The sequence below is a fragment of the Symphalangus syndactylus genome, chromosome 20 (genome assembly GCF_028878055.3).
Source record: "Symphalangus syndactylus isolate Jambi chromosome 20, NHGRI_mSymSyn1-v2.1_pri, whole genome shotgun sequence".
NCBI classification, from domain to species: Eukaryota; Metazoa; Chordata; class Mammalia; order Primates; family Hylobatidae; genus Symphalangus; species Symphalangus syndactylus.
The window spans coordinates 63658558-63684963 of NC_072442.2; the positions used below are offsets into that span (position 1 = coordinate 63658558).

General features: G+C 48.9%; 1 protein-coding gene across 2 annotated transcripts in view; it reads left to right on the forward strand.

Annotated features, from left to right (window-relative positions):
- Positions 1-18590, forward strand: part of PELP1 (proline, glutamate and leucine rich protein 1) — a 34747-nt gene extending 16157 nt beyond the window's left edge. For both annotated transcript variants that reach the window (XM_055257887.2, XM_055257888.2), the window contains exons 4-17: positions 7077-7226; positions 7457-7528; positions 13181-13240; positions 13485-13635; positions 13825-13951; positions 14103-14190; positions 14623-14711; positions 14790-14906; positions 15021-15168; positions 15308-15467; positions 16306-16361; positions 16524-16730; positions 16831-18282; positions 18443-18590. In XM_055257887.2, the coding sequence (XP_055113862.2) occupies positions 7077-7226; positions 7457-7528; positions 13181-13240; positions 13485-13635; positions 13825-13951; positions 14103-14190; positions 14623-14711; positions 14790-14906; positions 15021-15168; positions 15308-15467; positions 16306-16361; positions 16524-16730; positions 16831-18282; positions 18443-18535 (2970 nt within the window). In that variant the 3' untranslated portion in view covers positions 18536-18590. The remainder of the gene's footprint in view (positions 1-7076; positions 7227-7456; positions 7529-13180; positions 13241-13484; positions 13636-13824; positions 13952-14102; positions 14191-14622; positions 14712-14789; positions 14907-15020; positions 15169-15307; positions 15468-16305; positions 16362-16523; positions 16731-16830; positions 18283-18442) is intronic.
- The last annotated feature ends 7816 nt before the right edge of the window (positions 18591-26406 follow it).

A 26406-nucleotide genomic window follows, 5' to 3' on the forward strand; every position in this document is an offset into this window, starting at 1 on the left:
TATCTTTGTTTTTGTTGCTTTTGGGTTCTTGGTTATGAACTCTTTAACTAAGCCAATGTCTAAAAGGGTTTTTCTGATATTATCTTCTAGAATTGTTATGGTTTCAGGTCTTAGATTTAAGTCCTTGATCCATCTTGAGCTGATTTTTGTGTAAGGTGAGAGATGAGGATCCAGTTTCATTCTTCTATGTGTGGCTAGCTAATTATCCCAGAACCATTTGTTGAGAAGGGTGTCCTTTCCCCACTTTATGTTTTTGTTTGCTTTGTCGAAGATCAATTGGCTGTATTTGGCTTTATATCTGGGTTCTCCCTTCTGTTCCATTGGTCTATGTGCCTATTTTTATATCAGTATCATGCTGTTTTGGTAACTGTAGCCTTGTAGTGTATTTTGAAGTCAGGTAATGTGATGCCTCCAGATTTGTTCTTTTTGCTTAGCCTTGCTTTGGCTTTGTGGGATCTTTTTTGGTTCCATATGAATTTTTGGATTCTTTTTTCTAGTTCTGTGAAGAATGATGGTGGTATTTTGGTGGGAATTGCATTGACTTCGTAGATTGCTTTTGGCAGTATTGGCCATTTTCACAATATTCTACCTATCCATGAGCATGGGATGTGTTTCTGTTTGTGTCGTCTGTGATTTCTTTCAGCAGTGTTTTGTAGTTTTTCCTTGTAGAGGTCTTTCACCTCCTTGGTTAGGTATATTCCTAAGTATTTTATTTTTTTTTGTTGTAGCTGTTGTAAAAGTGGTTGAGTTCTTGATTTTATTCTCAGCTTGGTTGCTGATGGTGTATAGCAGTGCTGCTGATGTGTATACATTGATTTTGTATCCTGAAACTTTACTGGCTTCATTTATTAGATCTGGGGGCTTTCTGGATGAGTCTTTAGGGTTTTCTAGGTATATGATCATATCACTGGTGAATAGGGACAGTTTGACTTCCCCTTTACTGTTTAGATGTCCTTTATTTCTTCCTTTTTTTTTTAGATGGAGTCTCTCATTTTGTTGCCCAGGCTGTAATGCAGTGGTGCAGTCTTGGCTCACTGCAACCTCCACCTTCTGGGTTCAAGCAATTCTTCTTCCTCAGCCTCCCAGGTAGCCGGGATTACAGGCGCCTGCCACCCCGCCCGGCTAATTTTTGTATTTTTAGTAGAGATAGGGTTTTGCCATGTTGGCTAGGCTGGTCTCGAACTCCTGACCCCAGGTGATCTGACTGCCTTGGCCTCCCTAAGTGCTAGGATTACAGGTGTGAGCCACTGCGCCTGGCCTAGATGCCGTTTATTTCTTTCTCTTGTCTGCTCTGGCTAGGACTTCTAGTACTAAGTTGAATAGAAGTGGTGAAAATGGGCATCTTTGTCTTGTTCTTGTTCTCAAGGGGAATGCTTTCAACTTTTCCTGTTCAGTATAAGGTTGGTTGTGGGTTTGTCATACTTTGTTACTCTTTTTTTTTTTTTTTTTTTTTTTTTTTTGAGATAGAGTCTCGCTCTGTCGCCCAGGCTGGAGTGCAGTGGCGCGATCTCAGCTCACTGCAAGCTCCGCCTCCTGGGTTCATGCCATTCTCCTGCCTCAGCCTCTCCGAGTAGCTGGGACTACAGGCGCCTGCCACCACACCCGGCTAATTTTTTGTATTTTTAGTAGAGACGGGGTTTCACCATGGTCTCGATCTCCTGACCTCGTGATCCGCCCGCCTCGGCCTCCCAAAGTGCTGGGATTACAAGCGTGAGCCACCGCGCCCGGCCATACTTTGTTACTCTTTTGACGTTTTAATTTTTTCCCCTACTTTTACATCCTTTGATAACATCTCCACTTAGTTATTTAACAAGAATTTTCTGAGCACATATGGCAGGCAGTGTACCAAGCTCTGGGGAGACAGTGAGATGTACGTGGACCCTGCTTTCATGGTGCTCAGAGTCTAGCACTTTTTCTATGAAGTAAATGTTTACAAATAGGAAATGTTTATACTTTGTGAACCACATATAGTTTCTATTGTATATTGTTTGTTTTCCAATCCTTTAAAAGGTAAAAGCCATTCTTAGTTTGTGGGCCATGCAAAAACAGGCACCCATAGACCATCATTTACTGATTCCTGTTGAAGATACTTTTTTTTTTTTTTTTTGAGATAGAGTCTTGCTGTGTCGCCTAGGCTGGAGTGCAGTGGTGTGATTGGCTCACTGCAACCTCTGCCTCCCAGGTTCAAGCAATTCTCCTGCCTCAGCCTCCCAAGTAGCTAGGACTACAGGCACGTGCCACCACACTTGGCTAATTTTTTGTATTTTTAGTAGAGATGGGGTTTCACCATGTTAGCCAGGATGATCTCGGTCTCCTGACCTTGTGATCCACCCACCTTGGCCTCCCAAAGTGCTGGGATTACAGGCGTGAGCCACCACACCCAGTGAAGATACTTTAATTGAATAATTATGTAAATGAATGTGAAATGATAAACTGAGGTAGGTGCTGTGGAGGTAAAGACTATAGTTCTCAGAAAACACGTAACAGGAGAATCTGACTTCAGCTGGGGTGGTGTGGGTAGTTGTGATCAGGGCCAGCCGTCCAGGGAGAGCTTTTCTGAACTGATCAATAGGAGTTAATTGGGTTAAAAGACTGTTCTATTGTGCCAAAGCTGTGAGAGAAGAGGAGTGTGGCCTGTTTGAAGAATTCCAGCATGTGGCTAGAATTGATGAGATGTGGCTGGGGTGATAAGAAGACTGGGGACCAAGTTGTGTATGGCCTTATAGACCATGCTAAGGATTTTGGCTTTTATTCTTGGAGTAGTGGCAACTCATGGAAGGTTTTAAGCAGGGATGAGGAGGTGGTGGTGGTGATTGAAAGTATCTCTCTGTGGCCGGATGTGGTGGCTCACGCCTGTAATCCCAGCACTTTGGGAGTCCGAGGTGGGCGGATCACCTGAGGTCAGGAGTTCGAGACCAGCCTGGCCAACATGGTGAAACCCTGTTTCTACTAAAAATACAAAAATTAGCCAGGCATAGTGGCGGGCGCCTGTAATCCCAGCTACTTGGGAGGCCGAGGTGGGAGAATTGCTTGAACCCGGGGGGTGGAGGTTGCAGTGAGCCGAGATCGCGCCACTGCACTCCAGCCTGGGTGACAGTGAGACTCCATCTCAAAAAAAAAAAAAAAAAAAAAATCAATCTATCTATCTATCTATCTATCTATCTATCTATCTATCTATCTCTGGCTGCCTGTGGATAATGGATTAGAAAGGAACAGATTGGAAGCAGAAAGACTATGTAGATGGCTACTAAAGTAATCTAGGAGAACATTCACCGTAGCTTGGACTAGGGTTGTGGCAGTAGAACTGATGAGAATGATATAGGTTTGAGAGAGATTTAGTGTCAGAGTGGCAGATGCTGAGGAGAGGTTAGCATCAAGTAGAACACATGTCCAGGGTGACTCCTGGATTCCTGAACATTGGAAGACAGGTTTGGAGGTGTGGGAAGAAAATCCCATGGCTGTGGCCTTGAACATTCAGTAGAAGCACCATTAGTAACTATCCCCCTGATCTGGCATCAGTGGAAGTGGCCAGGCATCTTGGTGTAGCCCCGATGGTTCAGTGGGTGGAGGCTTTAGTTGGCTTTTTTTTTTTTTTCCGAGGTGGAGTCTAGCTCTGTGGCCCAGGCTGGAGTGCAATGGCGCAGTCTCCGCTCACTGCAACCTCCACCTCCCGGGTTCAAGCGATTTTTCTGCCTCAGCCTCCTGAGTAGCTGGGATTACAGGCGCCCATCACCACACCTGGCTAATTTTTGTATTTTTAGTAGAGATGGGGTTTCACCATGTTGGCAAGGCTGGTCTTGAACTCCTGGCCTCATGTGATCTGCCCACCTCGGCCTTCCAAAGTGCTGGGATTACAGGTGTGAGCCACCAAGCCCAGCCCTTTTTTTGTTTTTTTTAAAGACATGGTTTCATTTTGTCACTTGGGCTGAAATATAGTGGTGTGATCATGGTTCACTGCAGCCTTGACCTCTGGTGCTCACATCAGTACCCCCCACCGCCCCCACCAATACTGGGACTACAGGCGTGCACCACCACCCCCTGCTAATTAAAAAAATTGTTTTGTACAGATGGGTTCTTGCTGTGTTGTCCAGGCTGGTCTCGAACTCCTGGGCTCAAGCAGTCCTCCCACCTTGGCCTCCCAAAGTGTTGGGATTACAGGCGTGTGCCACTGTGCCTGGCCTGGCATCTTTTACTAGGGGAAGCGTCTTCAGTGTTTAGATGGCAGTTGAAGCTGAGGATGAGATGATCAAAATGAGCCCTTTCATGGACTGGATTTTAAAGCACACCACACTTAATGGTCAGGTAGAGGAAGATGGACTGACGAAGGAGACTGAGACAGGCCAACAGAAAGAAGAAGATAACCAGGATTGCGGGCTGGAGGGGGCCAAGCGAAGACTACTTGAGGGATGAGGGAGGAGTTATTTCTGTGTGTGCCTCCTGAGGTGGGACAAGACGCAGACTGAGAATTGCTGACCAGATTAGCAGCATGGGTGGTAAGACCACAGTGAGAGTGGTTTTGCTGGAGCAGTGGATGCTGAAGCCAGACTGGCATGGGATACGAAGCAAATGGGAGAAGGGAAATGGAAGGAGGGAAGATGGGAAATTTTTGAGATGCTGGGCTCTAACGATGAGGGAGAGAAATTGGGTGATTACTGGGATTTGGCAAGTGAAGTATGGGCTCAAGAAAAGACTTTTTCGGTGGCTCACACCTGTAATCCCAGCACTCTGGGAGGCTGAGGCAGGCAGATAATGAGGTCAGGAGTTCAAGACCAGTCTGGCCAACATGGTGAAATCCTGTCTCTACTAAAAATACAAAAATTAACTGGGCATGGTGGCGTGTAATCCCAGCTATGAGGGAGGCTGAGGCAGGAGAATCCCTTGAACCAGGACCCGGGAGGCGGAGGTTGCAGTGAGCCAAGATCACACCACTGCACTCCAGCCTGGGCTACAGAAGGAAACTCCGTCTCTAAATAAATAAATAAATAAAATAAAAAAGACAAGATTTTTTTAAGATGGGAGAGACTTGAGCAGTATAAATGTCAGTGGGAAGAGTCCATGTGATGGGGACTGGTTAGAAATTCAAGGGAGATAAAGCGAGTGACAGTGTAAGGTTTTGAGAGGAGGGAAGGGGATAGTATTGAAAGCACAGTGGAGGGACTGTCTTTGGGTAGGAAGAGGGCAGGAGAGGGCAGGTAGGATGAGGATGAAATTTTGAGGTTTGGGAGTGGGAAGCAAAGGCTGTTTTATTGGATTGGTGCAAAACTAATTGCTGTTTTTATAGTTACTTGTAATTATCTCTGGGCTTCAGTTTTTTCTGTGAAGTTATGGGCAAGGTTAAACAGAGGTGACCGTGGTGGGAGAAATAGCGATTTGGAAGTTGGAGGAGAAAACTTAAGTAGCAGAGTTAACCAGAGAAATGCGGTAGGATTACTGGACAGTGATGAGGGCCTATGTGTCGTTGGTAGGCCTGCTTGTTTTTGCTTCATAAGTATTCTCTTTTTTTGACACATGGCCTCCTCTCATCTAGCAGGAGATATATGCCGGATGTTTTTTCCTTAGATACATATTAATTTTCTAAGGAAGTCCTTTTAAATTCAAATTGTTTTTTCTCCATGGGTTCCAGGGTAGGTTTGAGCCAGCTAGCAGCAACCTCAAAGAAATGGCGCAGTTTTGTTGTGGCTGAGGCCTATTTTTCAGTCTGAAAAGTGCTCTTCTCCCTTTCTAGCAGGGAACATTAGTATGAGATCATTGGAAAATCTTTCCAGGGCTGCGGTGAGCCGAGATTGCGCCACTGCACTCCAGCCTGGATGACAGACTAAGACCCTGTCTCAAAAAAAAAAAAAAAAAAAAAAAAAAGGCTGGGCATCTTGGCTCTCACGCCTGTAATCCTAGCACTTTGGGAGTCTGAGGTAGGTGGATCACTTGACTCCCAGAGTTCAAGACCAGCCTGGCTGGCCGGGCGCGGTTGCTCACGCCTGTAATCCCAGCACTTTGGGAGGCCGAGGCGGGCGGATCACGAGGTCAGGAGATCGAGACCATCCTGGCTAATATGGTGAAACCCCGTCTCTACTAAAAAATAAAAAAAAAATTAGCCGGGCAAGGTGGCGGGCGCCTGTAGTCCTAGCTACGCGGGAGGCTGAGGCAGGAGAATGGCGTGAACCCCGGGGGACGGAGTCTGCAGTGAGCCGAGATCGCGCCACTGCACTCCAGCCTGGGTGAAAGAGCGAGACTCCTTCTCAAAAAAAAAAAAAAAAAAAAAAAAAATCAGCCTGGTCAATGTGGCAAAACCCCATCTCTACTAAAAATACAAAAATTAGCCAGGCATGATGGTCCATACCTGTAATCCCAGCTACTCAGGAGGCTGAGGCATGAGAATCGCTTGAACCCAGGAGTCAGAGGTTGCAGTGAGCTGAGATTGGGCCAGTGCATTCCACCCTGGGGGACAGAGCAAGACTCTGTCTCAAAAAAAAAAAAAGAGAAAACTCGACCGGGCACGGTGGCTCTCGCTTGTAATCCAGCACTTTGGGAGGCCGAGGCGGGCAGATCACGAGGTCAGGAGATCGAGACCATCCTGGCTAACATGGTGAAATTTCGTCTCTACTAAAAATACAAAAAATTAGCCGGGCGTGGTGGCAGGCGCTTGTAGTCTCAGCTACTCGGGAGGCTGAGGCAGGAGAATGGTGTGAACCCGGGAGGCGGAGCTTGGAGTGAGCCAAGATCATGCCATTGGCACTCCAGCCCGGGTGACAGAGCAAGACTCCGTCTCAAAAAAAAAAAAAAGAAAAAGTTAATCAGGTCTTTAAAGTAGAGCTTTGTTTCTCTTTTTTTCCCCCACACAAATTCCTAGGACCCCAGATACCCTTAATAGTAAAATGTAAACACATGTCCTTTCTGTAGACAGAGGCGTTACTCTTGGATACTCCATGTCTCCTTGCCGTCTTTTCTACCAGGTAGTGGCTTGGATGGTCATACTGACATTAACCGTGGCATTTCTCAGAATGCTTGTATTTTCTCCTGCTGCTCTTTGGTGACAATCCAGGTGAGGCTGGAAGCACGGGACATTATTTTTTCTTTAGACCCAGGACCCGCCTGCCACAATGGAGCTGGCCGTGGCTGTCCTGAGGGACCTTCTCCGATATGCAGCCCAGCTGCCTGCACTGTTCCGGGACATCTCCATGAACCACCTCCCAGGCCTACTCACCTCCCTGCTGGGCCTCAGGCCAGAGGTGAGATGTCTCCCTGGGCCCTTCCCCATGGCGCCCCACAGTCCTCACCTTCACACACTGTTTAATTGTTTGATGGAAGTGACTGGGGAATAGGACTGAAGAAGTGAGAAGAGGGAGGGGCCAAGAAAAAGTGATTTCTGGAGGAGGGCCCTTGTTGGGTGCCTGGGGGAGATGGAATATGATGACATGGTGCTCTCAGCCTCTCGTTTCTCCCTTTGTTTTTCCTGCAGTGTGAGCAGTCAGCATTGGAAGGAATGAAGGCTTGTATGACCTATTTCCCTCGGGCTTGTGGTTCTCTCAAAGTAAGTATTTATGCACTCTTCTCCCCACCAGTGTAAGCCTTGAGAGCTCTTACCTCAGATTCCTGTCCTGAGATTCCTAAGCACCTATCTTCTGATTATCCTTTAAAGTTACCTATCTCCACAAGTACACTTCTACCACTTTGTAGCACTTGCCTCATTTAATCCTCATTTTTCCAAAGAAATTGGAATCGAGAACTTGCTAAGAACAGCAGGCACGGGAACCTGTATCTGTTTGATGCCTAAGTCAGACTCTGAACCATGGGCTCCTTCCCTTTTCTGCCTTGCCTTTTCTGTGTCTCTTAAAATGCCCTGCCCACTTTTCTACCACCTTGTCTTTTCTTTGAGACAGGGTCTTACTCTGTTGTCCAGGCTGGGGTGCAGTGGCACACACTTGGCTCACTGTAGCCTTGGCCTCCTGGGCTCAAGCAATTCTCCCACCTCAGCCTCCGAAGTAGCTGGGACTAAGGTGTGTGCCACCACGCCCAGCTAATTATTAAATTTTTTGTAGGGGGTCTTGCCATGTTACCCAGGCTGGTCTTGAACTCTTGACCTCAAATGATCCTCCTGCCTCAGCTTCTCAAAGTGCTGGGATTACAGGTGTGAGCCACTGTGCCTGGCCCCCTTTCCATCTTACTTTATTTTTTTTTATTTTTTATTTTTTTTAATTTTTAACCTTCAACCAATTCACATCATATTTTATTGATTTTTTTTGAGACAGAGTCTCACTGTGTTGCCAGGCTGGAGTGCAGTGGCGTGATCTTGGCTCACTGCAACCTCCACCTCCCGGGTTCAAGCAATTGTCCTGCCTCAGCCTCCCGAGTAGCTGGGACTACAGGTGCATACCACCACGCCCAGCTAATTTTTGTATTTTTAGTAGGGATGGGGTTTCACCATGTTGGCCAGGATAGTCTCGATCTCTTGACCTCGTGATCCGCCTGCCTTGGCCTCCCAAAGAGCTGGGATTACAGGCATTAGCTACTGCGCCTGGCCATTTTATTTTTTTGAGAGAGTCTCTGTCGCCCAGACTGGAGTGCAGTGGCGTGATATCGTCTCATTGCAAGCTCCACCTCCCAGGTTCCAAGTGATTCTCATGCCTTAGCCTCCGAATAGCTGGGATTACAGACGTATGCCACCATGCCCAGCTAATTTTTATATTTTTAGTAGAGACAAGGTATCACCATGTTGGCCAGGCTGGTCTTGAACTCCTGGCCCCATGTGATCCTCCCGCCTCAGCCTCCCAAAGTGTTGGGATTACAGGCATGAGCCACCTGCGCACCCAGCCTTTACTTTATTCTTGAAGGTCTTGTAATTTTCTCTGGGAATGCTTCCTGACACATCACTTCCCTAGGACAATTGCCCCAACACTTCTTACTGCGTATATTCCTGTTTAAACTCCCTCTGTCGCTTCCTGACCCCTTCCTCCCAGTTGTCATGACACATACAAGGTGACTACAAAAGAGCCTTAGTAGGTCAGACAGGCAGGTCAGGGTGTATGTGGGTCAGCCGATGGAGGAGGTCAGGAGAAGAATTACAGTTTTGTTTTTAAGGAGATACAATAACAAACATGAATGGTTTACAAATTCTACCTAAGCAGTCACAGTTAAAGGGCCATTTGTAATTGGCACATTTGTTGTTTGCAGTATAATTGGATGCCAACTGTACCTAAGAACAAGTAGGTGTTCCCCTGTGGATTAAATGTTCTCTTATTTTGTTATATTCACCATTGGTTTGACAAATGATTGGACACTTGCTTAATCAGATGGAAACACAAATCTCTAGAGAGCTGGAATTTGTGGCAAATTAGTAATTTTTTTGTTTAACTGGTGGAGTTAACTGTATTTGCCATTAGTATTGTTAGTCAAGGGGGAGTTTGCTATTCAGGTTGTCTTGAAAGTGAGATTATGAGGCCTGTAATGCCAGCACTTTGGGAGGCCAAGGCGGGCGGATTGCATGAGCTCAGGAGTTTGAGACCAGCCTGGGCAGCACAGTGAAACCTCGCCTCTACTAAAATACAAAAAATTAGCTGGCTGTGGCGGTGTGTGCCTGTATTCCCAGCTACTTGGGAGGCTGAGGCAGGAGAATTGCTTGGACCCAGGAGGCGGAGGTTGCAGTGAGCCAAGATTGCGCCACTGTACTCCAGCCTGGGTGACAGAATGAGACTCCGTCTCCAAAAAAAAAAAAAGAAAGTGAGATTAATGTGGTTCTGTGACCAAAGCAAGAAAGTAAGCTCTTGGAGGGAAAGGGAACTGGTCTTTAGTGGGTGCCCACTGTGCCATTCACTCTACTGAGTGTCTAAGATGTGTTGTCTCATTTTATCATTGTAATTATTCTGTGGAATTTGTGTCATTGCATTTTACAGAGGAGAAAACCAGCTGAGAGGGACTTAAGTGACGTAACCAAAGGTTATATTATCTGGTAATTGTAAAACCGGGGCAGATAGCAGCTCTAGTCAATTGTTAGTGGCTGTGTAGCTCGCTGGCCTGGGAAGGACTGTGAGTCAGAGTTCCATCGGCCTGAGCGCTGTGATCAGGGAGTGGTGCCAGCAGTGTTGTTAGTAACTGGTTACTCGCAGTATCTGAAAAGTGCCTGAGCAGATGCTAGTTCTGAATGAGCGTGGGGTTGTGTCCTTGCTGGTTCCTTCTTTTCATGCGAATGCCACTAATCACAGCTAATAGAATCTTTGGGTAGGCAGGGCAGGACTTTTTCTCAAGAAGGTATTTGGAGTGACTCATTGATTTTATTAAAGATTAGCAGAGGTTATTTACTGAGGTTTTACTAAGTTTAGTAAAAACTGGTTATCTTGTCAAATGTTCTGTAAGTTAACCTCTCAAATGACACAGGCCAGCAGTTTGTCCCTGAACAAAGGTTTGGTTTTACTGCAAAAGTGTATTTTGATTCAGCTCTGTTAGGTATTATCTTTATCTACCTGCATCCCCCATGAAAGTGGAGAGGAAATTGAGTGTTACTTAACAGAGTAAAAGTGTGAATAGTAAGAGTTAAGGAGACTAGAATGCTAAGTGTTCTTCTGCTGTTGCTTTTTTATTTTCAGTGTGAGTAGTCAGGAGAATTTATCTATAATTCACAACCTTTTGTCAGACAGTTGAACTTAAGGGCCTGCATTTTGAGTACCCTTTCCAAACTAACAAATGTTCCTGTGTCTTTCCAGGGAGTGTCTACCATTATTTCCCTAAGAATCAAGTGTCATCTGCCAGGAGTTTGAGATCAGCCTGGCCAACATGGTGAAACCCTACCTCTACCAAAAATACAAAAAAATTAGCTAGGTGTGGTGGTGTGTGCCTGTGGTTCCAGCTACTTGGAACATTGAGGCAGGAGATCCCCTGAAGCTGGGAGGCAGAGGTTGCAGTGAGCTGAGATAGTGGCACTGCACTCTAGCCTGGGTAATAGAGTGAGACCCTGTCTCAAAAAAAAAAAAAGGTTCATCTGGAGAACTTCCCTCTGTTGAGGGTGTTGAGGGTTTTGGCTTTGTTGGTTGCCAGCACTTCAGATAAGAATCTGTTATGCAGAGTCTCCAGGGGCAATTTGCACTTGGAAAATCTCGCAGACTAGTACTTAGGAAAACTGGTAATTGCCATTTTGAAGTGTCTGTGTTTTCTGTTACATTCCCTGGATATGCTCAGGGTAATTGTAGACTCCAAGCTCAGGATTACTCCTCCCGAGTAATGTGAATCAAGCATTCTGAGTCCATGAGTTCAATTCCTGCAGAGACTTGAACTCACTTCTTCCTCCTTGCCATATTGTTGAGCAGTTCCTCGGAATGGGTGGGAAGACTGACCCACTCTTGAGAGAGCCCCAGGACATGGTATGTGTGTGTGCGCGTTTTGAGTGAACTGTTCCAAGTGAGTCATCGCTTTGGTTTGCTTTGTGGGTCAGCCAGGGTAACCTGTGGTTAGAACCATGTCGCTTCACCGTACACTGCTTTACTGCAGTCACATAAGCAGACTTCTGTTGGCCTCAGCCCAGCTTTTTGAGCCGTTTTTGGAGATAGGGTCTCGCTCTGTTACACGGGAGTGCAGTGTTAAGATTGTAGCTCACTGTAAGCTTGAATTCCTGGGCTCAAGTGATCGTCCCACGTCAGTCTCCCAAGTAGCTAGGACTACAGGTGTGCACCACTAGGATGTCTCGGGGAAAGCGTGAGCCTGCTCTTTCCCCTTCTCTCTATGTTGCCAGTGTTGGCTCCAGATTCTTGTTTTTCCATATGCTTGTCTTGTTGTCCTTACTAATTCTTTTTTTTTTCTGAGACAGTCTTGCTCTGTCACCCAGGCTAGAGTGCAGTGGCGTGATCTCGGCTCATTGCAACCTCCACCTCCTGGGTTCAAGCAGTTCTCCTGCCTCAGCCTCCCAAGTAGCTGGGATTACAGGTGCCCGTCACTGTGCCCAGCTAATTTTTGTATTTTTAGTAGAGACGGGGTTTCACCATGTTGGCCAGGCTGGTCTTGAACTCCTGACCTCGTGATCTGCTCATCTCAGCCTCCCTAAGTGCTGGGATTACAGGTGTGAGCCACCGTGCCTGGCCTTTTTTTTTTTCTTTTTGATACAGGGTCTCACTCTCGTCACCCAGGCTGGAGTACACTGACTGGCGTGATCTCGGTTCTGGGCTCGGGTGGTCCTCCCAGCTCAGCCTCCCAAGTAGCTGGGACTACAGGCATGCGCCACCACACCCGGCTAAGTTTTTGTATTTTTAGTAGAGATAGGGTTTCTCCATGTTGCCCAGACTGGTCTCAAACTCCTTGGCTCCAGTGATCCGCCTGCCTTGACCTCCCAAAGTGCCCGGATTACAGGCGTGAGCTGCTGCACCCAGCCTGTGCTTTTTTATTGACATGTTAAGTAAGAAGATCTAGAAGCAGGTCTTACAACAACTATAATTGCAAATTAGTGATGCATGTGAATGATATTTCAGGATGTGTTACAATTATAATGTGACATGAAAATGATTCTATTAGTGACAGTCATAGGTACTACTGACACTACTGCGGCTATTTGCATTTATAAGTGAAGGAAACACTACATTTTGCAAATAGGCTAGTGGGAGTAATTTTTTTCCCCATCCATGTTCACAGGCCCCTTTGATTATATACCCGACTAAATTGTGGTTCTCAGGTTAAACACTCCTGTCCTAGCACCTTCACACAGCAGGCAGAGAAAGTGCTGAATGACAGATTGCTACTCCGAGACTTGCTGCCTTACTTCTGCTCTAGCAGCCCTCTTTTTTGACCTTGTCCTGCCCTCATACCTCTGGTTAGTGTCTTAACTTCCAGCTTGGACCCTCGTTTTTGTGTGTGAGCTGGTAGAGAGTTGGAGTGTGGAGATTGTTTTTTAGTACTATGTCCTTTTGGCTTGAGGGAAAAATTTTGCAAAAACTGTCAAGGAGGAAGCCCAGCTGTCTGTGGGACAAGGCCAGGCCCTTTTCGCCCCCAAGCAGGAAGCCGAGGACCAGAGCTGGCGTTGAGGAGTCTTTTACCATGAAAGCATGTCCATGCCTGGTGTTGATGCCCCATAGAGGGCTTTGCTTCTTGTGTCTACAGGAAAAAAAAAGACCTGGGCTTAGAGTCTGCTGCTGGGAATGGATGGGGTGTACATCTCTGGCTCTCAGAGCTGGCTCACCTGCCTCTTCCTTTTTTCCTCCACATCCAGGGCAAGCTGGCCTCATTTTTTCTGTCTAGGGTGGATGCCTTGAGCCCTCAGCTCCAACAGGTAAAGGGCAGGGAGGGAGAGGGAGAGCCCGGGGAACTGAGCCTGGAGTGTCTCTTGCTGCTCCTCCTCAACTTTTTTGTCCTGCCTTCATATGCCCATCTGGGTCCTTCAGCCTCATTGTCCCATCTCAGGTTTCCCTCAGAGCTGTCTCTGATCTCCATCTCTTTTGGGCGTTAGTGGGGCTGGGGGTTCTGTGGCTGGGCTGGATGCCCATCTGACCAGGTTCCTGTCCTTTCTCCCACAGTTGGCCTGTGAGTGTTATTCCCGGCTGCCCTCTTTAGGGGCTGGCTTTTCCCAAGGCCTGAAGCACACCGAGAGCTGGGAGCAGGAGCTACACAGTCTGCTGGCCTCACTGCACACCCTGCTGGGGGCCCTGTACGAGGGAGCAGAGACCGGTAGGGACCAGGGCTGCTAGTTAGTGGAACAAGGGTGAAGAAGCGTGGCAGGAAGGAAGAGGAGGGGAGCCCAGAGACATGGGGCAGTTGGTTTTGGGGAAAATGGGTTAGAATACAGGCAGGTCGTCCACTAGAAATGACAGAGGGGATGGAGAAAGACAGGGTACAGGGCAGTTGTGCTTCTGCCAGCTCCTGTGCAGAATGAAGGCCCCGGGGTAGAGATGCTGCTGTCCTCAGAAGATGGTGATGCCCATGTCCTTCTCCAGCTTCGGCAGAGGTTTTCGGGACTGGCCCGCTGCCTAGGGCTCATGCTCAGGTGTGTGTGGGTCTTGGAGGGAGTGGAGGCGTGGAGCAGGAGGGATTGATGAGGGAGTGTCGCCTTCATCAGGAGAAAGGAGATGAAGGTGGGTGTGGGAGTTACGCCAGGGAGCCTGCTCTGAGGGTCTCCTTGCTCTGATTCTCTTTAGCTCTGAGTTTGGAGCTCCCGTGTCCGTCCCTGTGCAGGAAATCCTGGATTTCATCTGCCGGACCCTCAGCGTCAGTAGCAAGAATATTGTAAGTGGGATTTGTCATCTCTTCACGGCCCTTGCTCAGGACACCAGGCAGCCAGGAAAGTACTGGGGACCTGAGTCTCCCTAAACAGTGTCATCTTGGAGTCATCCCAGACAGCTTCCTACTTTCATCCAAATACCATTACTTTCTGTGTGTCCTGACACAGGAGCACACTGTCAGAGTGTAGCAAATGCTTCCTTGGGGGAGGGTGAATTTGGGGATCAGCTGAGTCATTGCTGAGAGGCCCAGCCATCCTTCTTACCTTCCATCCAGGGTCTGTTTTAGAGGCTAGGGGTTTGATTTTGTTGGGAGAGCTGAGATCAGGGGTTGGGTTTCTTACCTGTGTGTACATATGTAAATAGTCTGTCCCTGTTTCTGTCTCTCTCTGGCTCTCACTTTCTTCCCCCACTCTATCTCTGCCACTTTTTTCTCCAGAGCTTGCATGGAGATGGTCCCCTGCGGCTGCTGCTGCTGCCCTCTATCCACCTTGAGGCCTTGGACCTGCTCTCTGCGCTCATCCTCGCGTGAGTGGGATTGGGCTGGCTGTGGTGAAGGGAGAGGGCGTGCCAGAAACGAGGGTCATCATTCCTTCTCTGCCCCAGGTGTGGAAGCCGGCTCTTGCGCTTTGGGATCCTGATCAGCCGCCTGCTTCCCCAGGTCCTCAATTCCTGGAGCATCGGTAGAGATTCCCTCTCTCCAGGCCAGGAGAGGCCTTACAGGTGACCATCCAGGAAGGGAATAAAGAGGAGAGGGGGATGAGTGGGTGCAGGTGGGCTGGGGCTTCTGGCATGTTGACCCCCCATTCATAACTGCCATCTTTGCTCATGACACAGCACGGTTCGGACCAAGGTGTATGCGATATTAGAGCTGTGGGTGCAGGTTTGTGGGTCCTCGGCGGGAATGCTTCAGGGAGGAGCCTCTGGAGAGGCCCTGCTCACCCACCTGCTCAGTGACATCTCCCCGCCAGCTGATGCCCTTAAGGTGAGGAGGCCTCGGCTCCGTCTTAGGACTCATCCTGTGCCCTTTGACCAAGTATGCCTGCTCAGGAAACACTGTCTGCTGTGGCTGTCCTGCCTTCTTGTTTGCCTGTGGATGTGATTTATGTTTCCTCTGCTACCAGCTGCGTAGCCCGCGGGGGAGCCCTGATGGGAGTTTGCAAACTGGGAAGCCCAGCGCCCCCAAGAAGCTAAAGCTGGATGTGGGGGAAGCTATGGCCCCGCCAAGCCACCGGAAAGGGGATAGCAATGCCAACAGCGACGTGTGTGCGGCTGCACTCAGAGGTGGGTGAGGCCTGTGCCCTGGACCACTGGGGCTCAAATGGGACCCCATCCCTTCCCTCAGTGGGACTCCCCTACCTACTATACCCTTAGATGAAACTTGTGGCGAGAGTGCCCAGACCAGCCTTTGTCCACAGTGATAAGTGATCCCCCAAACAGCGGGTGAAGGGGAAGGTGCCTGTGAAATGCAGAGCCAGGTGGAAGCCCCCAGAGAGGCCAGGAGGAGGCGCCCAAGCAGCTGCCCCGTTGCTACGGCTGCAGGCGGCCTCGGGTCCTCCGGTTAGACCAGGAACTGTGGTAGCTGACACTGCCCCTCCAAGGCCTCCGCTTCCTCCTGCATTCAGCACTTCCTTGGCGTATCCACTTTCTATCAGGCAGAGTTCTAGCACACGGGGAAGGCTCCTCCCTGTGAAGTTGACATTCTCCCCAGGGCAGGCTGCCTGGGGGAGCTCCCTGCTCTCACCGTAACCACTGGCCTGTCCACAGAGGTTGCTAATTGGATACTGTGCAGTTAGTTAATGGATGCCTTTCCTCTGGGTCCCATATATTTCACTGCCTGCCACCCCATCCCATGGGAAGGGGAGAGCTGATTGTCCCCAAATATATAAATGCAAAATTACAAAATTTATAATTTTTTACTTACATTGTCTCAATTAAATACTGTCAGTGGCCCTATACAGTAGAGGTACTTTTATGATCCCCATTTTCTAGTTGAGAAGTTTCTAGTTGGCCAAGATAGGCAGTGGCAGAGTTGATGCCCATTTTGGGCTGTGTGCTTCAGAAGCCCTTGCTGTCAGTCCTGTTGGGAGCCTGCCCTTTACACACCGTTCTTCTTCCCCAGGCCTCAGCCGGACCATCCTCATGTGTGGGCCTCTCATCAAGGAGGAGACTCACAGGGTTAGTGGAGCCTCGTCTCCGTGGAGATAGGGGAAGGGGCCCCTGCTCTGTACACACTGGGGGGTGTGGCCCAGAGGTGGGTCCATTCAGACCTGGGAGTAGGCTCTGGAGAAGGGTTGGGTGGTCTTGGGGATGTTTCTAGGTGTGCTCTGTCCTTTTCAGAGACTGCATGACCTGGTCCTCCCCCTGGTCATGGGTGTACAGCAGGGTGAGGTCCTAGGCAGCTCCCCGTACACGAGCTCCCGCTGCCGCCGTGAACTCTACTGCCTGCTGCTGGCGCTGCTGCTAGCCCCTTCTCCCCGCTGCCCACCTCCTCTTGCCTGTGCCCTGCAAGCCTTCTCCCTCGGCCAGCGAGAAGATAGCCTTGAGGTAACTGCGACGGGCCAAGCCCCTCTTCGGTTCCTGGAGTCTCTTGTTTCTAAGACCCGGTATTTCTGGCGCTCACACTTGCACATTCTTCTTTCCTCAGGTCTCCTCTTTCTGCTCAGAAGCACTGGTGACCTGTGCTGCTCTGACCCACCCCCGGGTTCCTGCCTTGCAGCCCATGGGCCCCACCTGCCCCACACCTGCTCCAGTTCCCCCTCCTGAGGCCCCATCGCCCTTCAGGGCCCCACCCTTCCATCCTCCGGGCCCCATGCCCTCAGTGGGCTCCATGCCCTCAGCAGGCCCCATGCCTTCAGCAGGCCCTATGCCCTCAGCAGGCCCTGTGCCCTCGGCACGCCCTGGACCTCCCACCACAGCCAACCACCTAGGCCTTTCTGTCCCAGGCCTAGTGTCTGTTCCTCCCCGGCTTCTTCCTGGCCCTGAGAACCACCGGGCAGGCTCAAATGAGGACCCCATCCTTGCCCCTAGTGGGACTCCCCCACCTACTATACCCCCTGATGAAACTTTTGGGGGGAGAGTGCCCAGACCAGCCTTTGTCCACTATGATAAGGAGGAGGCATCTGATGTGGAGATCTCCTTGGAAAGTGACTCTGATGACAGCGTGGTGATCGTGCCCGAGGGTCTTCCCCCCCTGCCACCCCCACCACCCTCAGGTGCCACACCACCCCCTATAGCCCCCACTGGGCCACCAACAGCCTCCCCTCCTGTGCCAGCCAAGGAGGAGCCTGAAGAACTTCCTGCAGCCCCAGGGCCTCTCCCTCCACCCCCACCTCCGCCCCCGCCTGTTCCTGGTCCTGTGACGCTCCCTCCACCCCAGTTGGTCCCTGAAGGGACTCCTGGTGGGGGAGGACCCCCAGCCCTGGAAGAGGATTTGACAGTTATTAATATCAACAGCAGTGATGAAGAGGAGGAGGAAGAGGAAGAAGAGGAAGAAGAAGAAGAGGAAGAAGAGGAAGAAGAAGAAGACTTTGAGGAAGAGGAAGAGGATGAAGAGGAATATTTTGAAGAGGAAGAAGAGGAGGAGGAAGAGTTTGAGGAAGAATTTGAGGAGGAAGAAGGTGAGTTAGAGGAAGAAGAAGAAGAGGATGAGGAGGAGGAAGAAGAATTGGAAGAGGTGGAAGAGCTGGAGTTTGGCACAGCAGGAGGGGAGGTAGAAGAAGGTGGACCTCCACCCCCAACCCTGCCTCCAGCTCTGCCTCCCCCTGAGTCTCCCCCAAAGGTGCAGCCTGAGCCAGAACCAGAACCCGGGCTGCTTTTGGAAGTGGAGGAGCCAGGGACAGAGGAGGAGCATGGGGCTGACACAGCTCCCACCCTGGCCCCTGAAGTGCTCCCCTCCCAGGGAGAGGTGGAGAGGGAAGGGGGAAGCCCGGCGGCAGGGCCCCCTCCCCAGGAGCTTGTTGAAGAAGAACCTTCTGCTCCCCCAACCCTGTTGGAAGAGGAGACTGAGGATGGGAGTGACAAGGTACAGCCCCCACCAGAGACACCTGCAGAAGAAGAGATGGAGACAGAGACAGAGGCCGAAGCTCTCCAGGAAAAGGTGAGAGGGCCAGGCAGGGAAGGCTCCTTGGGTGAGAAGGTGGGGCTGGCGGGACAAGGGGTGGCAGGTGCTTATCTTAGGAGAGGTTTGTCCAGCCTGAACCATTCTTCTGTGTATGTGTGTGTGACTATTCTGAATCTTGTATCTTTGTGCCTAAAAGGAGCAGGATGACACAGCTGCCATGCTGGCCGACTTCATCGATTGTCCCCCTGATGATGAGAAGCCACCGCCTCCCACAGAGCCTGACTCCTAGCCATCTTCTGCACCCCACTCTTTGTTTCCAATAAAGTTATGTCCTTAGATAGTGACTGCTGCTTCTGCCTTTTGCCACACCTGGGTCCCCAGCCAGAAGCTCAAGTGTCTGCTGGGCTTTTCAGGGTGTCCATAGTATTCCCCAGATGTCTCCATAGCTGTCCTCTTGTTGACGATCCAGAGAGGAACCATTGACATACGGGGGTAATGGACTGTCCCATCACTCAGCACGATGGTGTCAGAATTGTAGGATTTTGGCTGGATGCTAAACGTGCAGAATTGTGTGTAGGGTTAAGAATGAGGAGTTATAGAGACACAGCCCTGCTTTCGCGTTTGTATTCGGGGTAGGAAATGTGTGGAGAATGTATCCTAGTGAGTGGACCTGTGTCAACACGCACATATCCACACGCATGCCTGCTCAAACATACGGCCCCTTGGTCTGAAAGGGCAGGCTGAGTGATTGCTCAGTCTATGGAAGTTTAGAAAATTAGGAAAAGGTGTGGAGCAGTTTAGTCCTTGAATTCTGGGAAATTTGGATCTAGGGCATCCATAGTGGGTACGTTGGGAATGAGCTCTGTTTTGGGGCTGGTCCTCCTAATGACGCTTCCCCTACAGCTCCCTGGCAGGAGTTTGATAAGCTCACCCCAGGCCTTCCTGCTCACTCTTGAGGTGTGGATATTTCCCACCCCGTGTGTGTTTTTTTCTTTTTTTTTTTTGAGATAGACTCCTGCTCTGTCACCCAGGCTGGAGTGCAGTGGCATGGTCTCGGCTCACTGCGCCTCTGCCTCCCGGGTTCAAGCAATTCTCTGCCTAGCCTCCTGAGTAGCTGGGATTACAGGGGCCCGCCACTGCCCGGCTAATTTTTGTGTTTTTAGTAGAGATAGGGTTTCACCATGTTGGCCAGGCTGGTCTTGAACTCCTGAGCTCATGATCCACCTGCCTCGGACTCCCAAAGTGCTGGGAGACAAATAAGTAAGACATATGTTTCACGGTGAGCACAGTGGGAAAATAAAGCAAGGAAAGGGATAGGTTTGTGTGGGTGTATTGTTTTCAGTATTTTGAATTTTTTAATTTTAATTTATTTATTTTTCAAGATGGAGTCTTGCCCTAGGCTGGAGTGCAGCGGCATGATCTCGGCTCACTGCACCTCTGCCTCCCGGGTTCAAGCACTTCTCCTGCCTCAGCCTCCTGAGTAGCTGAGTAGCTGGGCGTGCACCACCACGCCTGGTTAATTTTTGTATTTTTAGTAGAAACGAGGTTTCATCATGTTGGCCAGGTTGGTCTTGAACTCCTGACCTCGTGATCTGCTTGCCTCAGCCTCCCAAAGTGCTGGGATTATAGGCGTGAGCCACCGCGCCCAGCCTGTTTTCAATATTTTATAATGAAAATTTTTGAACATTCAGAGAAGTTGAAAGGATTACACTTAGAACACCCATGTCTACCATGTTACTACATTTGTGTGTGTGTGTGTTTGTGCAATTTTAATTACAATGGTCAAGGAAACTTGCTGAGAAGGTGGCATTGAATAAAGACTCTACAGACCCTAAAGAGTTGGGAGACAGCTATGTGGAGTTCTGGGGACCAGGCACAGCAAGTACAAAGATCCTGAAGCAGGAGCATTCTTGGAGTGTTCAAGGAAAGCAAGGAGGCCAGTGAGGTTGGAAAAGGGAGTGAGGTCAGAGTAATAATAGGGTGAAAGAGGATGGCTGGGGGATGGGGGGGGCAGTGAGGTAGGGCCTATGGTTTCTACTCAGTGAGGTGGGAAGCCACTGGAGGGGTTTAAGCCGATAATTGATGTCACATAATCTATGTTTTAATAGTACCCATGTGACTGCTCCTGGGAAATGGACAAAAGAAAGGGTAGTAGAGACACCAGCTAGGAAGCAGATTCAGCTAGAAGAGATGATACCTTCCACTAAGGTGTTGGAGAAGTGGTTGGATTCTAGATAATTTTTGAAGGTGGAGTTAGAATTTGAAGATCATTCCATGTCTGTTCATACAGAGCTTCCTCACTCTCTTCTGACAGCTGCCTAGAATCTCATTATATCATCATGTTTTCAACTAGTCCCTGATGATGAATATTTAGGTTGATGCTCTATCTCTTGCTGCCATGAAACAGACATATATTTGTATAAAATGCCATGTGGACATGTCATTCTTCACATAAGTGCATATTTGTAGAATACATGCCAAGAGGCAGAAATGCTGAGTTCTTTCGTGAATGTTGGATCAATTTTCGCTCCCACCAGGAGCATGGGCGTTTCCCTGAACCTTTGCCAAAGTGTGTTCACAGTTAACTTTGTGATCTTTGCCGGTACGTTAAATGGAAATTGGCACATCAATGTGTTTTAATTTACATTTTTCTTGTGAGAGAGTTTGAGCCTCTTTTTATATGTTTAAGATCTCTTTGCCATCCTGGCCAACATGGTGAAACCCTGTCTCTACAAAAATTAGCCAGGCATGATGGTGGGTGCCTGTAATCCCAGCTACTGGAGAGGCTGAGGCAGGAGAATCGCTTGAACACGGGAGGCAGAGGTTGCAGTGAGCCGAGATCGCGCCACTGCACTCCAGCCTGGGTGACAGAGTGAGACTCCATAAAAAACAAAAAACAACTCTTTGAATTTCCTTTTTTTGTGAAATGTTCATATCCTTTGCCTATTGAGTTAATTTTCTCAGTTCATAGCTCTGTATATTAGGAACATTAGCCCTTTGTAATAAGAGTTGCATTTTTTTAAGCAGTTCGTTTTTCTTTCTTGACTTTTAGTGGGTTTGTTTTTTTGCCACGCTGAAAATTTAATTTTCATTTGTTGAATTTATTCTTTAAAAGCTCCTGGATTTTGGACAGTATTTTTTTAAAGGGCTTTGAAGATTATTGGAATATTCTCACATTTTTTCCTGATGTCTTATTGATGCTAATAAGCATTTACAATGCATGAATGCTTTCACAATCCTAATACTTTTATGGTTTTAGTATTCCCATGCAAAGCTTTCATCATTTGGAATTTGTTTATCTTAGCGTAAGGCATGGGGTACAAATCTAACTTTACAGTTTTGTACTAATGTCATTTAGTAAACAAAACACCCTTTCATGATTTGAAACACCTCTCTTATTATATTCTAAATTCCTATGTGTATTTGGATTTATTTTCCGCCTTGTGTTTTATTCCATCAATCTGCCTGTGCGCACATATTTATTGTGGTTTCATGATATGTTCCAATATCTGGGAGGAAGAGCAGGTTATTAAGGTGTGTTTTGGCTTGATCTAGGGAAAAAAACAATTGGTAGGGGCCAGAATGGGTCTGCAGTTCCAAACAGGGCCTGTCAGACTAGTCCTGGGTTTTGGAATTGCTAGTTGGGGAAATACGGGCAGGATACTGACTTCCACAGGTTCTTCAAGAGTCTATCACAAGCACAGCCCTGTGCTTAAGGACAGGGCTGGCTGAATGTTAGGATAGTTAACTAAATTATTCAAACAGTTAATGATCATACTGAGAGGAAAATAGATCAGGGTTATCCTGGAGAAGGTTTCTTGGGTGCAGTGGCGCACGCCTGAAGTCCCAGACCCTTGGGAGGCTGAGGCAGGAGGATCGCTTGAGCCCAGGAATTTGAGGCCAACATGCACAACACCAGGAGACCCATTCAAAACCAAAATCCACTGCAACCACTGTAAGCAGCTTGGATGCAGATCTGTTTATTAAATTTGCATGGGTGCATGGGACACCATTGGATGGCTAGCGTCTATTTGGAATTGTCTGACAAGGATTTTCAAAAAGTTGCATGGTGAAATTTCACAGGGTTTAGACTATGGCTCTGTCTTTGAGCACCTCAGTTGTGTAAGTGCAGGAGAAAGATAATGGCTTAGCAGAAATAGGGGGGTTCAGAGATGGGTGGAGACCTTCAGGGCACCTTGCTGCTTTAGTTCGCTGGAGCAGGTGATGCAGGAAGGGAGGCATGAGGATGTGGCTGGACAGGTTTTTGGGGGTCAGGTGGTGAGGGCCTCAAAAGCTGTGCTCAGGAACTTGCGCTGTGTTCTAAGTAGCAGGCACTCCTTTACAGTTCATCCTTGAGGGAAGTGACTCCTATTTTTGATCAGCTTTGGCAGGCTGTGGAGGAGAGTTGGACCTGGGAGAGCAGAGAGGAGATGTACCCAGGTCCAGGTGGAGGCTGGTGAAGTCTGGCTTTGGTTGGGACCCAGGGGCAGGGATGGGGAGGTGGCGCTGCCCTGTCAGAGCGCCCTTTGGCCTGTCGTCCTGGGCTTGGCTGCCACATAGGAGTGCTTCAGTTTCTGGTAGTCTTGCCAAAGGCTGGCAGGACTGAACAGTCTCTCAGTCTTCATGCTTTTCCCCTGAAAGAACCGGCTGCCTAGCCCAGGCCTTTAGGCTTCTCTTGTCACACTCAGTATCCTTGTTGCTTCTACTTCCCTAGAGACAGGGCTTTGGGAGAGTAGGTAGCTGGAAACTAAAGATCATCCCCCAAATGAAGGGCCTGTAGCCAAGATAGGAGTAGTTTGAGGTTGGGAAAGGGAAAGGAAGAAAGATTTAAACAAGCATTTATTGAATACTTATGGTGCACAAGCCAGGGCACCAGGCACTGGGGAAATGGTATATTATCCAAGATGCCGCTCCAGAGGAATTCACAATCTGACAATAATGTAGAACATTTGAATGAGCAGTACCTCTGGGGTAAGAAGCAGCTGGATATGTGAAGTGTGTCATTGAGGAGAGGGTTCAGGGCTGGAGAAGATTTGGGAGGGGGCAGGTCACCCAGGGAGGATGATTGGAGTGGAAAGAGACGTGGGCTTAAGTGGAACCACATCACACCACATTTAAGGGGCAAGAGGAGCCCCTTTAAGGAGCATGAAGAGGACTCGGAGAGGGCCATGTCCCAGAAAAGAACTTCAAACAGGAGGCAGAAAACACAGAAAATGTCGTGCTGTTGAGAAATGTCCATTGGATCTGGGGAAGAGTAAGACTGCGTGAAGGAAGGAGAGAAGATGGTGCGGTGAGGTGCTGGCCCTGCTCCGCCACCACTCGCACCTCAGCACAGGGACTGTGGTGACCCAGGCGCCTGCCCTACTTGGTTCCTGAATGGTATGTTCTTTGAATGGCTTCTGTCCGCCAGGGAGCAGCTGCTCCTCAGCCTCTCTATGGTTCCTTCTCAGTCTGCAGGGACAAAGAGGCAGAGCTCCAAGATCTCAGGCTTCTGGGCCCTGGCCACCCCAACAGAGGCGGAGGTTTGATGCTTTCTCCTTAGAGGCCTTAACTGGCCATCCTGTCTAAAACCCCCCTCTTGCTTCCATCTCCCCTCATTAGCTCCTGCTTCCCCCACCCCCCACCTGATATATATGACATGTATTTTCGAATGTTTAGTTTGTCTCCTCGCAATAGAATGTAAGCGCCATTAGAGCAGAGACATTCTTGTTTGTCTGTTGCTGCATCCCCAGTTCCAAATTCCTGTTATGTAGTAGGGGCTCAGTAACGAATGAATGAATGAACCAATGAACAAACGAATGTCTAATTGTGGTTCCTCCTCAGTTCCTTGAGCTGAACGTGGGAGATAAGCAAACCATCACCTGCAGTAGGATAAGCTCTGCAAGAACCCGGGGAGGCTCCCTCTCCAGCGGGGTGGATGTGCATTGCTGGAGCGGATTGAGAAACTGAGTTCTGATGGGAGCTTAGCTGCTCAGGTTCCTCTCACACAGTCTGTTGCAGCCTGCTCCCTCTTGACTGAATGCAACAACACAAAAGAATGGGCTGGGGTGGTAGGGCACCCCTAGCAAGGCACACCCTCCCCCCACTTCACCCCTTGCAAGCCAAGGAGACTTTGAGGGGCAGCTCTCAGGGCACAGATCCTAGGGAGCCCACAGGGTGCCATTCTTAGGCCTTTGTCGCTGCGGGGTCTCATGGACCCTCAGTCCCGGGGCCTGGGTCACTCTTCCACTTCCAGTCTTGACCTGTCTGGGTCCATTGCAAATCTGTTTTCAAATACTGGATGAGTGATCTCCCTACAAACTGCCCAGTGGATTTCCCTAAATAGCAACTCATCTGTAGACCCTCTGGACAAGGGTTGTGTGTTAGGCCTTCTTTTCTCCATGTGGTTCCTGGCAAGACTCGGCATAGATAACTTGTGCACACGACGTCAATGAAATGCTCCCGCAGGAGATCCAGAGCTCAAGAGGTTTCTTCTCATTTTCAGTCCTTTGCAAAGACCCTTGGTCTGCCTTATCTCACGCTGTTCTAACGTTTCCCAACACTTGAACTCAGTGTTGCCCCAGATTTCTTCACCTTTCGAACCCCTAACTCCCTGAAGTCTCCCACGTCTTCCGTTTCTCAGCCTCTCCTGTGAAACATGGTGCTGAAGCCACACTTTTGGGTCTTGAACACTAAGAACGTGCACTCATTTACACTCTGACCATTTCAGTTCCTGCCAACCAGCCCTGCTTTCATTTGTCTTTTTTTTTTGAGACGGAGTCTGGCTCTGTCGCCCAGGCTGGAGTGCAGTGGTGCCATCTCGGCTCACTGCAAGCTCTGCCTCCCGGGTTCATGCCATTCTCCTGCCTCATCCTCTCCGAGTAGCTGGGACTACAGGTGCCCACCACCAGGCCCAGCTAATTTTTTTGTATTTTTAGTGGAGACGGGGTTTCACCATGGTCTCAATCTCCTGACCTCGTGATCCGCCCGCCTCGGCCTCCCAAAGTGCTGGGATTACAAGCGTGAGCCACTGCGCCCGGCCCTTTTTTTTTTTTTTTTTTTGAGATGGAGTTTTGCTCTGTCGCCCCGGCTGGAGTGCAGTGGTGGGATCTCGGCTCACTGCAACCTCCACCTCCCAGGTTCAAGTGATTCTCCTGCCTCAGCCGCCCGAGTAGCTGGGAGTACAGGTTCACCTCACCACACCTGGCTAATTTTTGTATTTTTAGTAGAGATGGGGTTTCATCAGCTTGGCCAGGCTGGTCTCGAACTCTTGACCTCAGGTGATCCGCCCGCCTCGGCCTCCCAAAGTGCTAGGATTACAAGCATGAGCCCCGCGCCCGGGCCCAGCCAAAAGGCCCTTATATTTTTGTGGAATAAATGAAACAAATAAGGGAATGGATTTGGAAGCCAGGAATGGACTACATAGCAAGTAGCAGGAAAAGACAGTTTGGGATTGGTTTTAGCCATGTCATTATTACTTGGCATTGTAGGTGAGCATAGGAGAAAACAGTAAGTTCTTTAAACTCTGGAGCAGAGAGTATTTAAGGGGAAATGTGTATACCCTGTACCTTATCTTTTGTTGTGACCTCTCTACAATAGCTTTAAAAATATATCTGCGTCTTTCTTTTTTTTTTTTTTTTTTGAGTCGGAGTCTCTCTCTGTGGCCCAGGCTGGAGTGCAGTGGCGCGATCTCAGCTCACTGCAAGCTCCATCTCCTGGTTCATGCCATTCTCCTGCCTCAGCCTCCTGAGTAGCTGGGACTACAGGCGCCCACCACTATGCCCGGCTAATTTTTTGTATTTTTAGTAGAGACGGGGTTTCAGCGTGTTAGCCAGGATGATCTTGATCTCCTGACCTGGTGATCCACCTGTCTTGGCCTCCCAAAGTGCTGGGATTACAGGCGTGAGCCACCGCGCCTGGCCTTGCATCTTATTATAATTTATATTTAATCAAAGTAAGATTCATTCGTTCATTTATTCTTGGAGATATGCTTCCTGCTGCACTCTGGACTGACTGTTCCTATTTTATTCTGAACTTCTCTTCCTCATCCTTGGGAATTCCCTTTTGCCTTTCTGTTTCCTGGATCCCATACCTTCCTCTTTCTTGGCTTATTTCTTTATTTCAGTGGACCACATCCTCCAACAGCTTCTTAAGAACGGGTGTGTAGGAGGTAAAATGGTT